Source organism: Gasterosteus aculeatus, chromosome 18 (genome assembly GCF_964276395.1).
Source record: "Gasterosteus aculeatus chromosome 18, fGasAcu3.hap1.1, whole genome shotgun sequence".
Classification (NCBI taxonomy): domain Eukaryota; kingdom Metazoa; phylum Chordata; class Actinopteri; order Perciformes; family Gasterosteidae; genus Gasterosteus; species Gasterosteus aculeatus.
Window position 1 is genome coordinate 707,876 of NC_135706.1, and position 13,336 is coordinate 721,211.

Below are 13,336 nucleotides of genomic sequence, written 5' to 3' on the forward strand. Positions count from 1 at the left end.
TCCTGGTATTGAGTTAACAAGACTAAAGCTCTTGGTTGTGAAGTAAATGATGAAAAGTCAGAGCACAGAGCTGTTCATGTTACACATGTAAGGTTGTCTCATTTTCAGACTCTTCTTCACAGCCCATGGATGTTCAGTGTGGATGACCGATAGAGAACAATGGGGTATTGTGCTGCGCATTGCATGAGGGCTTCATTAGTTAGAAATGAGGCAATTGTTTGCTGCTGTATCCTGTGAGTCAGCACAGCTTACAGCTACAGTCCTCAATTACCAGGAGATCCAGCAAGTCTCATCTCTTTAAACTGAATAGAAGTCCTTCTTCTTTCAACTTGGAAGTTTATTATTTAAGGAGGTTTTATGAATTCCTTATTTATCCAAATTCCCAAACATTTTTGGATGTTCGTCTGTTATATTGTCAAAATACCGTTTTGCTTCATCCTTCAGAGAACCTTTGTCACGTGACCCGCCGCTTACGCAAGGAAGCACCGCTACATATAGAATATATATCCATCCTTAGTATATTTCGGTAAGCAAACTGTGCAGTGGACGCCACATTGTACATTTGTAAAGTCACAAAAAGCCCAAAATAAACTAAGCGACTGAGGCAACTGTGACTTTGAAGGGAGCAGATATCACAGACTCCGTTCCTATCAAACCCTCATTTCGATACTTAGCACAGCTAACATTGTCTTAGCCAGTGCTAGCACATCCTTGGTAGACTTAAGGACCAGCTCACTGTACTTGATAACCTGCTTCATTGCGTTTCTGTGAAAACCCTGGAAGAGAACCGGGATGTAGTCGACCTCTATCAGAATCTCTACGTGTTCTTTCCCTGCTCAGGGGTGGATATCCTGAAGGTGGTGGCGGCCCACGTGGGCACCCAGTGGGTCGACATCTATCAGTCGCTGGCCAACGCCACGGAGAGGGAGGTGGCCGCCTTCTCCAACGGCTACTCGTCGGACCACGAGCGGGCGTACGCCGCGCTGCAGCACTGGACCATCCGAGACGGCGACGCCAACCTGGCCAAGCTGATCAACGGCCTGCACAGACAGCGGCGCATCGACGTGGTGGAGAAGATCCGCTGTGTCATGGAGGACAACCCACAGGTAGGCCGGGTGGACGTGTGCGGTTTCTTCTTTCTTTAAGATCTTGGACCTTTTCTTGGGTTCACATCTTCTCCGTGGACATCCACCGCTGGCGGAAGGTGCAGCACGCACTGTGGTTTCGCATCTCCCCGCCATGGAAACCGAGCCGCGTTCGGAGCAGCGCGTTCCGCTGGAGCCGGTGGTTTGGCAGCATTCGTCACGGTTCACTTTGGGACAATGATTGATTGCACGAGTGTTGCAGCGACTCTCTGCACATCTTGTTGGAAAAGGCTTGTTGGAGTGAGGAACTAAATGTTTTCTGTTATTAGTTTGTCTATTGAATCACAGTTAGATTTGTACTACTTTGTATTACATTTTCTGGCCGTGCGTCCGTCCGGTTCTCCAGAACATGTGTACTGCCCAAACCCACCAGAACTACAGGTGGGGATCGGCATCTGCAATCTGCTGTTCTATCACAAGCGGCCTCCACCGTTAAGTGTAACGAGTGACGAGTCAGCAACTAGGAAATGCGATTTGCTGCAACCACGAAAGCATCGTGAGGATTCAGCCTTAACTGGCCACCCGAAATATTATCCTTTCTTTCTTTTCTCATCTCGGCGTCAAATTGCTTAATATTTTTATCGGGGTTTTTTTTTCACACATTCTACGGACATTCACAGACACAAACACACACGCACACATACACACAAACGATCGAATGCTCCTCTGTTTCCACGGTGGGAGCGCTTGATTCCAATTGGAATGCATTGCTTTGTATTTGACTGACATCTCAGTGTTCAGACAACGCAGATCGTGCACCAAACCAACCGCCATCACCTGAAGTCAGTTTACACACACACTTCTTTGCAGTAGCACACGTAATGCCGCCGTAGCTCTGACAGCTGTTTTACTTTCATTTTATATCCATCTAAAATAAAAAGTAAAGGTTAATCAGTAATAGTTTACCACTCAAAGAAATCCTTCATTTATCTCCAGTTACTCCTACAAACTGAACACTGACTTTGCTCCTCTGATTACAGTAGTTCCTCCGCTTCCAGTTTAATCCAGTTTGAATTGTTTCAAAAGGCTAGTTTCACAAATCTGATTCCTCTTAAACCTGCGCACACGCACACACACATGCACACACACACACACACACACACACACACACACACACACACACACACACACACACACACACACACACACGCGCGCACACACAGGTTTCCGTGGTGCATGCGTGTAGCAGGATGACTGCTATTGATTAAATAACTCCCATTTCCAAGTCATGAGCTTTGCACTGTAATGTCCTCAGGACAAACACACACATTCACACACACAGACATAGAAAGCCATAAACGTGCACCGCGTCCTTCATCACCATTAACTTTCCAGCGATTGGTATCATGGTGCCCTTGCCTGCATGTCCGAGGTCAGCGACAGTCACAGCCTTGTTTTAAGAAAACCGTGTGATTTGTCCTTTCATCACAGCTCAATAAGGAGCAGAGTTTGGTCTTTGGACGAGGTAGCAGATCATGAACATGTTTGTGAGGGAGCCACAGAATCCAGTTTGTTAAAAAAGGCAGACAGGAAGTTGGAGGAGTTGCGTTGCAACAATGTTCATGCTTAACGAACCTGACATCATGGTGTCCCGAGTGCACCGTCTTGTGGGATCTAGGGTTGTTTTCATAAGCTTGTGTTTGTCACAATGACCTCAAGCAGCAAACAAACTCCATTAAGGAAATGGTTTTCCCTGTTGACCTCAACCCCATCGAACACAGTTGGAATAAACTGTAACCGGGACTGAGAGCGTCACCAAGCATCTGATGGAAAAGTCTGTGGCTGTGATAAGATCTGATGGTTTTTAATGACAGAGGGAAACACCTTGGACACAGGAGTCATCAGAAAACCCACGTGAGGCTAACGTGGCGTTATGAGGAGGTTATGCGTGTGACTGTATGCAGGGATCCCCGGAATAACCAAACAGGAAGTAGTCGGCGAACCAGTTCCAAAACCCCCACCTACGGTTGCCACCCATCCCTTAACATACGGAATCGTCCCGTATTTGAGAATAAAGTAGCCCGTCCCGGTTTGAATCGGGGTTCGGGGTCAATGCAGCATCCCATGCAAATGATCCCACCTGGATTCTGTGAAGACTCTTCTGCCTCTGATTGGGTAATACTCGCTGCCATCGTTTGTTTGAACGCCAAGCAGCAGCTCCTCGTCAACGTTAGCCTGGTATGCTAACTCGTCTTTGGTAACAGTGAAAAGAAGCATTCACTGTATGTTTGGTGATTCCCTTTGGAACAACAAGCATCAGCTGGTTGATGTTTCTATTTTTATCTCAACTGCTGCAGAGCAAGAAATGTGGCTCCGTTTCTCTTCGCTCTCGTGTCTTTTCCCCTCACAGGGAACCGAGGCCTCTGCGGACGTTCACTACTGGTGTTTGATTGCTGCCTAGTTGCTTTTCTGACATCAATTCTAATTCTTTATTATTTCTTATTACTTCAGTAAAAGTTTATGGTCTCAGTCTCCATTTAGACTCAAATAGACCATAAAGCAGGTATTGTTTAGGGCGGGGCTACAGTGTGACAGACAGGTTACTACCACGCCGTTATATGGACAGTGAGTTGAGTTTTAGAACTTTTACATTGTGTTTTAAGTTTGTGAATGTTAATTGTAACCGTTTAAAGTGTAAAGTGATGCGAGACGGTGAAGCTAACAGGTGAGTTTGGTTTTTAATCAGCACATTAGTCGCAGGCCACACAGGTACACAGGAACACCTGTACCTGTGTCCTCCTCCTTCTATGTCTCTCTCACATTATTGGGGGTTTGTGACTCAGGTCCTGTTAGATGTCTTTCAGTCCCTTACAGGGAGCGTTTGTGTGAACATGTACTTAAACTGTCTCAGATAAATGAAGTGGTAAACGCTGTGTGCAGCACGACGTCATAGCTTCTCTACCAGTGGGGTTGATGCTGTGTTGGGACACGTTCCTGCTACACTACGTCTACTTAATAGCTCCTGTGTTCAGCGTAATTACAACTGAGTGCGATTCTTTCTGGGGGGATTGTCATTAATCAACACATATCTGTGTGTGTGTGTGTGTGTGTGTGTGTGTGTGTGTGCTGGCTCCGTCCGTATAAGTGTTGTGTTCTACGCCTTGTGTGTCTGTTGTGTTGCACTGACAGCAGCAGTCAGCTGCTCATCCTGATCCTTTTTTCTTTGCCACACGGGGGGGCAGGCAGCTCTCTGGATCTTTCTGGAACAGACCCTCCTGCGCTCTACCTCCGTCCTCCCTTCTAGTGTGTAAGAACGCCGCTGTTATTGCCGGCTGAATCAATTACACATTGTGTCATTCACACGCCAACAGAGACTTTATTGTTACGGGTTAGAAAGAAATGATCCCAGCACCAAACAATATGAGACCTTCACATGACAAGATGTTTGCTTTTAGCTCAGTCAACCCATCAATTTAATGTCCACTTCGTCTAAACTGGTCTTTTGGTTTGATACAGCCACTGGTGGAGGTCAGCTGTGGTTTAGTCAAGAGACACCAGAGTTATTCGAGTGTGAAAAGTGCAGCTAAAAAGGTGTAAGCACACTGTCTGGGATCAATATGGCTATTAATTGTTCCTTTTTGGGGTTTTCTAATCATCTTTAGCAGAGGTCTTCAATAGGGGGTCCGCGGAGGTACTGCAGGGGGGGTTGCAAACATTTTTTGGGGTATTTATTTTTTCAACCAATTTTCTCCCACAAATTGAAATGTCTTCAGAATCAGAATTGTATTTATTGTCTTTAAATACACATTAACATGCATCCAATATGTTGTAGCAAACGGATAAATTGAGGAGACGTTGTCTCAAGCTGGACACCGGTTCACTCATCACGCTGATACGACGTCACCGGCACCAGCCAATCAGATCCGTCCATGCTCACGTCTAAAGAGCGCCAAGCTCAAAAGTAAAAGATGGCGGACCAAACTCCGTAGAATTGTCACGGTTTGGGTTTGTTTCCTGTTTTATTTTGTAGTTTCATGCGTCTTGTGTCCTTGTGACACTTCACTTCCCGCCTTGTCCTGTCGTCCCCTGTGATTGTCTGCTGTGTCTCGCATAGGTTCCACGTGTGTCCAATCACCTGCACCGTCCCAGTGTGTGTCTTTTGTCGCGTCATTGAATGTTTGCGTGTCGTCCCTGGAGGTCGAGTGAGTTCCTGGTCCCCGTCTGCGTTTTTGGCATTTTTTGATTTTGACTATTAGTCTTTTTGTTGTCAGGTCTGCGTTTGGGTCCTGCCTCTGCCTCCACACCTGACAAGAATAGGGGGTCCCTGCTCCATCTCTCGTTTAGGGGTCCTTATAGATTTAATCTCTATATCTCACATATGCTTTTTTCCTGTTATCAACAAATAAGGCAATTCAATTTATACATTTAAAAGCAAAAAATATTTTTGAGCAATATTTACAGTGGCAGAAAGTAAATATGAGCTTGTGTGAATTGGCCTGCTCTTAAAGAGCATCTATTCCAGTTGGGTGTGTTGTCATGTGATTGTCACGGTTTGTGTGTGTTTGTGTGTGTGTGCCTTTGTGAGCTGGACACAGCGTGTCTGTTCTGTCACAATCATGCAAATTGTGTCACGCTGAAGCCCACTGGTCCCGACATTATGGGATAGAGAAAGAAAACTAGTGTTTCTGTGTCACGTTCTGAATCCACCACAGCACTGAAACCATTTTATCACCATGAGAACAGAACACGTGTTTCTAGTGTTTGCAGTACATGAACTGATCTCTGCTGAGACTTTGAGTCCAGACTGAGACAAACTAGTTGCTACTGGTTCACAGCACGCCAAAGGGAGTCGCAGGAGAGGGGGAGAGGAAAAGGGGGGCGGCTCTTCACTCGGATTTGTCTGATTTTACTTGACAGCCCTCGCTTGTCTTGATTTACTACTTGACTTGGTTCTTACTGTTCTTGTCTTGTCTCTGTATATAACGAGGGACGAGCTGTCTAATGTGGGACTTGTCTGTCTTAAGATGGTTCATGAATCTAGACTGCGGGCACGGGACTTGCTTGTTTCATCGTGGGACATAAACAAGACTTAACTTGGGACATAATTCAGGTCTCGTCTGTCTTCAGTCCTGACAGTGTTACCTGGGGACTTTTCTTGACTCTTGACAGTTGAGACTGACTTGTGACGCTTCATGAGCTCAGCACAAGGCCCAAACATACAGCTTTTCATCTACATAACTGGTGTGAGGGTCCTTACTGCGGGAGGGAACACAATCAGAAGAGAAAGAAAGAAATAACCAGGACGACTATTCAAAGAAAATGGGCCTCCTCATTAAAAGAAGGATGGACAGAAGAGAAATGAGCATTTGTTTGTCACACACTGTGCTCACTCTCTACTCCTGCGATCTTTCTATTCCTGTCTGCAGTTTGACATCAACCAGCTGATGACCTCAGTGAATGTAAACCAAAGCGTCAGCATCCCCAACAAGCCGCTCGGCTCTCCCAGCAGCGTCGGCAGCGGCGGCAGCGCTGGCGGGGTCAGCGGCGCGGCGGTGGAGCCGTCCCCGGTGGACCGCACCAAGGGGTTCTACCCCGACGAATCGGAGCCCCTGCTCCGCTGTGACTCCACCTCCAGCAAAGACTCCGCCCTCAGCAGGAATGGCTCCTTTATTACCAAAGGTGAGCCCGTTATCCGTGAAACTCCTGGTAACGCTGCACTTTATAGTTTAAAGAATACCTTCATCAACAAGTGATATTATTATATTAACATCCACAAAGGGCCTTCCATCTCACATTGAAATCCATGTTAATAAAGAGGTCAAATGCAATTTAATTGGTTTATCATTAGACAGTGGGATTAAATGACGTAGTTTAGCGAATGAATGTCTGAGCATGAAGGTTGTCCGTCTCAAACAAAGGAATAAACTGCTGCTACATGGATTTCAAATGCGTCATAACTTCAGGAGTTTTCAGTTCATAACACAAGGGCGCCCACACTTTTCGAGCTAGGGGGCTAAAAGTTGGGTGACCGAGTGTTGGCGGTAAGTAAACGGGACAACGGCGCTGCATACCGTTAGCGGAAAAAGACTTAATATAAAAAACCGCCGAGCCTCTGAGGGAAGCGTTTAAACCGCTCCATACGTATTACCGGACTGGGACGACTTGCGCTGATTGGAGTCACCCAGAGTTGCTTTGGAATTAATGTGTTCATGAGTAAGCAAGGATCGCTAATTAGCATTAGCATTAGTTTTCTGTTAGCCCGCGTTCGACCCTGCATAAGTGATTTATTGTTCAATGGCAGGCGATCGACCGGCCTATCGCAATCCACCTATTGGCCACCGCTGGTCTAGTAGTAACCTCAGGTTTTCTCTGATAGAATACTATCTAACCGACTCACTTTGTATGTGTGTGTAAGTACATACAAAATACTCATTTGAAAATAAGCCATATAGAAGCACAAAAGTGATAATTATGGCACAGAGCCCTTCGTAAAGAAAGGCTTTTTTAATAGTCTTTACTGCACAATCAAACAATATAGCCAATTAAATCAGATTTAAATAGTTTCTGGTGCTGGGCGCTGTCTGTTTTTTATAGGAGGACGATACAGAAGCGGTTTCACAAAGTCTATGTCACATGTCTTGTGAATGGGTGAATGGGTTATAGTGTTTTGTGTTTGGACAAACTGCAGATGTCCCACAATTCTTTGTACCACACAAGCCGAAACATCCGATGGTTATCAGAGGAGTGACTCCTGTTGGCTCGCAGTGGCTTGTGTGAGCGTCACACACTCACAACTTCACACTCATAACTGGGACACTGATTACACTCACAAATAAAACGGCAGTTTAAGACTCCCCTCATGTGGTCACTTTGAGTATCACTTTTTATCAGCAATAGTGCTGTATTTTATTATTTCATCAAACAAAACTGCAGTTGATTGTCAGGATTTATGCGATGTCTGTTCAAGATTTACCATGAAGATCCCTGTAGACTTGATAGAATTGCGGATTATTGGGACCCATGATTGTATTACTAGGGTTATAATTGTTTTTTTTATTGACTACTATTACTTACTGTCAACTGCTAAAATTCATGATGGAGTATTAATGTGTTTCCTTACTGTTTGCTAGCTGGCAGTTATCCAAAACAGGGAAATCAAGTGATGATCTGATGCTTAAATGCTTTGTGCAGCTGAGGTAGAGTACAGAATCGACCTCGGTTCATTGACACAAAGGAACACCCTTTCCCGTAGTCATTTCATCTGTTACTATTCTAAATATATTGATTAGAATAGCTTCAATCCCAATAACGGCACCCTGTCTGTTTCCCCTCCAGAGAAGAAAGACACCGTGCTCCGACAGGTTCGTCTGGACCCGTGTGACCTGCAGCCCATCTTTGACGACATGCTGCACATCCTGAACCCGGAGGAGCTGCACGTCATCGAGGAGATCCCAGCTGCCGAGGATCGGCTGGACCAGCTGTTTGAGATCGCCGGGGTCAAAAGTCAAGAGGCCAGTCAGACACTGCTGGACTCCGTCTACAGCCACCTCCCTGACCTGTTATAGTGCAAGGAGGGAAGAAGAAATCCTCTGGACCAGAACAAGGGTCTCTGTGGGAGGGATAACTGCGGTCTGATGGAGACATTTGACAGTCACATGATTGGAGCTTGGTGTTTTAGGTGAGATGGTGATCTATTTCACATCTTGACTTTACTCGTTAGTTTAGAGTTCCTCTTTGTTTAGAACACCTCCACTCACCAGGATACAGGGTCAACGCGATGTAATTAAACACACACGTGTCACACCGGGACGTACCCATGTACTACGTTACCAGCCTGCTGGTATTATGAGTATTTCATGAGGCTTCAGAGCTTCCAAACTTTGTTAATACATCTCAACTGGCCAATGCCTTTATGGGGTTGGGGTCGTACCAATCGTCCTGGCTTCCCCTGTATTCAACATGATTTCAGCGTAAAACCCCACCATAAAAATAAGTTTGTGGCTATTGCTAAATGATTGCAATAAAGGAGACTACACACACACAGTAAATAAACTATAACTCTAAATGGCACCAGTATTATTATTAGGGCTTTGAAAGGTTTAGGAGGCAGATATTTTGCCCGGCACGACTTTGAGGAGATGGTTCCTTTTCTCACCACCCTCCTTTGCATTTACTTTGAGGTGGAGGGTCTGTGGGTCATTTATGCTGGTAACCTACCAGACCAGCAGGGGGCAGTGTCAGATTAGACGGCTGACCTGCTGCTCTGGAACCAAAGCCATATTTAGAAAAAATACTGGATTAAATGTCTAAGTAACACGATATCACATTAATAGAGTAATATGCTCTAAAAAGGGTCAAAAACTATCAACAAAGAACAGGAAGTTGTGTTTTCAGCCACCATCTTTGTTCCTTTGGAACCAAAGCCAACTATCTAAAGCTCTGTGTTGTTGGACGGAACCGACACGTCCACCAGATGTCTGCTAGCTGCCCCCATTCGCCTCAACAAGTGTACCGTTGCTAAAGGGTTCTTGGCACGTTTGCGGAGCTTCATGTATGGCTGTCTGAGTGTTTCCAAGTGATTGTTTCTTCATGCGGTGATATGTGGCGTCATGCTCTATGTGGTGCATATCAAAATCTAACAATGATGCACTAATTCTATTTTTTTAGAGGAGAGGCTGACTGTATTTTCCCTCCATGTCTTTTATTCTGAAATGCCGTTGACTAAAATTATATTTTGTCAACTTTTTTTCTACATTCAGTCTGATAACCTTATTTTAGCACCTCTTTGCTATCATTTTGACTTCATTGTATCTGTTCATATCTGCCCCCTCCCCCGCTTGATGATGATGAACTGGCCGGAATGTAAGTTATGCATTACTCCATACCTGAAGTCTACTTGATTGAAGAGAGATAGAAATATTGTGTTCTTTCAGTTCCTTCCAAGTTCCAAGCTCTTAAAGTATCTAATAAAACTGAAAAGCACCATAAAAAAACCTCATGAACGTTTGGCGAGGGATTATCAGGCGCCATGAGAGCAGCAAAGGATGGACTCTGTTCTGACCAAGCCACTTACTATGGAAGCTACCGTGGGTCTAGATGTGAACTGTCACCGCTGGGCCTGAAAGCAGGGGGTGTTAACCCCAAACCAGTGACTATTTCAAGTATTCTAGACAGCGGGAAGGAAAAGGAAGTGTGCGTTGCTGTGGTTTCTGGGATGTTGGCAATGAGGATGGGGATGAGAATGTGTGCGCTTGCCCTCCACAAGGCTGTGGGGACTTTAAATGTTATTTTCTGAAGTCTGACAGAATGATGGTACGGTTTGAAACGCACATGTGGCTCGAGTGGAGGATTTCATTAACTGTGTAACCACTATGTTTACTACTATGTAACCTCTTAAATTCAACCAATTAAAGCTCAAAGCATTTGTCATAGCTGCGTGTGGTTGTCACTCATTCAGATTGTTGTATGGGATACAAACTCGATCCCGAGGATAAAACGAGAGTGGGTCGGCTATTTGGCCAAAGCTATTATTTTACTACCTTAGTGGCTTTGTGCATACTGCACTGTAGCAAAAAATACTATTTTGTTTCTGGCGTTCGGTTGGATTTTAATAACTTTTAGTCACTAAAGTTTAGTCAACAAAACCAAAACAACACTGGAGGTGTCAAAGATCGGCCTCATGGTAAAAAGAATCCCGTGTTTAATATTAAACACCGCATTGGCAAGTGGATATTCAAGAACGCGTCCTCTTGTATGTGCACTACCTGGTTGTTTCTAATATCTATCTAAGTTCTGTGTGTCTGTGTACGTGGCGCGAGCTGCAGCTAAATGGAAGGTACTCAGACATAATGTCCAGCCTACTTTTCTTTCTATTTATTATTTTATTCTTTCCTTGATTCTAGTCCCAACACATTAATGCAAACATTTCCCATTCCTTTACACACTCAGTGATTCACTCTTTTTTTTACTTGCACACGTACATACAAAAACAACTTTCAATAGCAAATTATTCATACAGTAATTTTATACTTTTTTCTACTATTCGCACCTTTGAAGGCTTTGGTAATTATTTAGTCTCTAACGTCTCCCCAGTTCCTTGAAATGCAACTTATGCAACAATGCATCAACAAGAGGGACAACCAGTTCTACTGGTGTTTGGAGCTGGGGCACATTTTCTCAGCAGGCCTGGCTGTCAGCTCACATCTTGATGACAATGGGTATCGCTTCAAGATGGTATGCAGAGACAGAGCGATCCAACCACAAGACAACCATTACACACCATTACCATTACACCCTCACCCAGGACATCCAGATAACCTGATGTGTGAATGGAAACCATAGGGAGCACAACAGCAGATACAACTGTTACTTTACTAAAATAATACCCCCCCCCCTGCTGTGTTTTGTCTCCCTTGTGATTTTCTGCCTGTGTCCTTGATTCTTTTTCATCACCGGCACCTCCCAGGGTACCTAAAGCGAGTGCGTGCAGAGAGCAGTAGTTCAGCCAGCCAAGGCTCAGAGGCTTCCGACTAAAAATACGTACAGAACGTCAAAAACAATACGTTACACCCAAGAAGACTTGCGTGTTGCTAGCTTTAAGTTCCTGGGTGTCTCTCTTGGACCCTCAACCCTAGTGAAGATTGGACCAGCAGTTTCCGACAGCTTCTTCCTGCTGCTGTCACCCTGCTGAGCTCTGCACCACGGTGACAGCCTCTCGTCCCCCACACCTCGCCAGTGAGCTTACCCCCCCCTCAACCCAAGGAGAGTCCACCCAGCCACTGTACATTTTGCACTTCAATTATGCCATATTACGCCACATGAGGTGACTCACAGTAACTTGAACCGTGGAAAGCGTGAACTATGGTTAAAAACCAACTAAACACGTACACTACAAATATCACCTAACAAACTTGAAACAAATGGTAAGTGAGCTTGTGGAACGGTGTGGCCCTGAAGGTAGCATACTGACATTCGGGTCTTCAGGGATCACATCTCCAACCCTTTAGGGCAAAAGAAAAGTTGTGTTTTGGCCATCGACATCTTCAGCTGTTTACCATTGTAATCTGTGTTTTTGTTAGACACAAGTTAGCAAAGAGGGTACAGCTAGGTACAAACAAAAACTAATTAAAATGTTTAATGAACTGAAAGTTAAAATAAAACAACTGCCAGACTGGACAAAGTCTTAATTGTGACCTGTCAATCAGTAGTTAATGCCCCCAAAGCATACTCTGCTATATGTTCTATTTGACTCTAAATGGACCATCATGAATGAAAAGAACATAATTATATACTTTCAAACTTCCATCCAGTCTGTGATAGATTGAGATTGAGATTTATTTTTTAGCCTAGGGCTTGGAAAGGTGCAAAAATGGGTGTGACCAGGACTCTCACTTCCTGGCAGTGCTGATGCTGCAGACAAACACATCAACAAGGGTTGGGTAGCCAGAACCAGTTCTGAGTTGGAACAACAAGAACCGATTGGATCAGGTTCGTGACGACCATAAACATCTGGTCTGGACTGGTCCGTCTCCTTACGAATCCACCTGCCCCCCACCGTGGACATCTCTCCTCTCAATACCACGTCCAGTGCTTTGCGTCTAATCTCCATGGTCAATGGAGTTGTTTAAAGCGTGGTGCGTCTCAGAGTATTATTATCTGATGCCAAGGGAGTGACGCTCAGCGGACCAATTCCACGTTGAAAAGAGAAAACACTTCTCATTGCCATACAAACAGTCAGTCCAACAGACCTTAAACATTCCAGCAATAAAATTCAAATAAAGCAGTTTGCCAAGTACTCCATCCTGAGCTCCATGTATCACGTGTAACAGGTTGGAAATTGCTGCTCCACCTGAAGCTCCCAAACAACAACAGAGGTTTGCTGTTAGGGAGCGTCTATAGCTTCTGTCTCCAGACGTGCTTTCCCAGGCTTGCACATTCGTTCCAGTTTGACATGCATTGCTGAGATGCGGCCGTGTGGCTCGGCTTGTGAATTTTTTTTTTTTTACCTAAGATGAAATGTAGCTGCCACTGTTTGGACCCCTGAGCCACTGGTATTTATTTCTGAGTAGTGTTATCATCCTATCCCTTAAATGTGTTGAATATCCTGCTAAGTTCACGTCAAGAATACGTAAGATCTGAAAAAAATCTATCTTTTATCTTTTGTCAATTCACAAACACACACAGGTTTGAAGATCAAGTGCTGATGAAGTCGAGGTTGCTGAGGAGATCATTAAACCTGTTGAGCCACTCTG

General features: G+C 44.8%; 1 protein-coding gene across 1 annotated transcript in view; it reads left to right on the forward strand.

The window, feature by feature from the left end:
- Window positions 1–10,516, forward strand: part of tnfrsf21 (tumor necrosis factor receptor superfamily, member 21) — a 31,458-nt gene extending 20,942 nt beyond the window's left edge. Inside the window, exons 4-6 of the mRNA XM_040160548.2 lie at window positions 841–1,106; window positions 6,512–6,764; window positions 8,421–10,516. Of these exons, the coding sequence (XP_040016482.2) occupies window positions 841–1,106; window positions 6,512–6,764; window positions 8,421–8,650 (749 nt within the window). The 3' untranslated portion in view covers window positions 8,651–10,516. The remainder of the gene's footprint in view (window positions 1–840; window positions 1,107–6,511; window positions 6,765–8,420) is intronic.
- The last annotated feature ends 2,820 nt before the right edge of the window (window positions 10,517–13,336 follow it).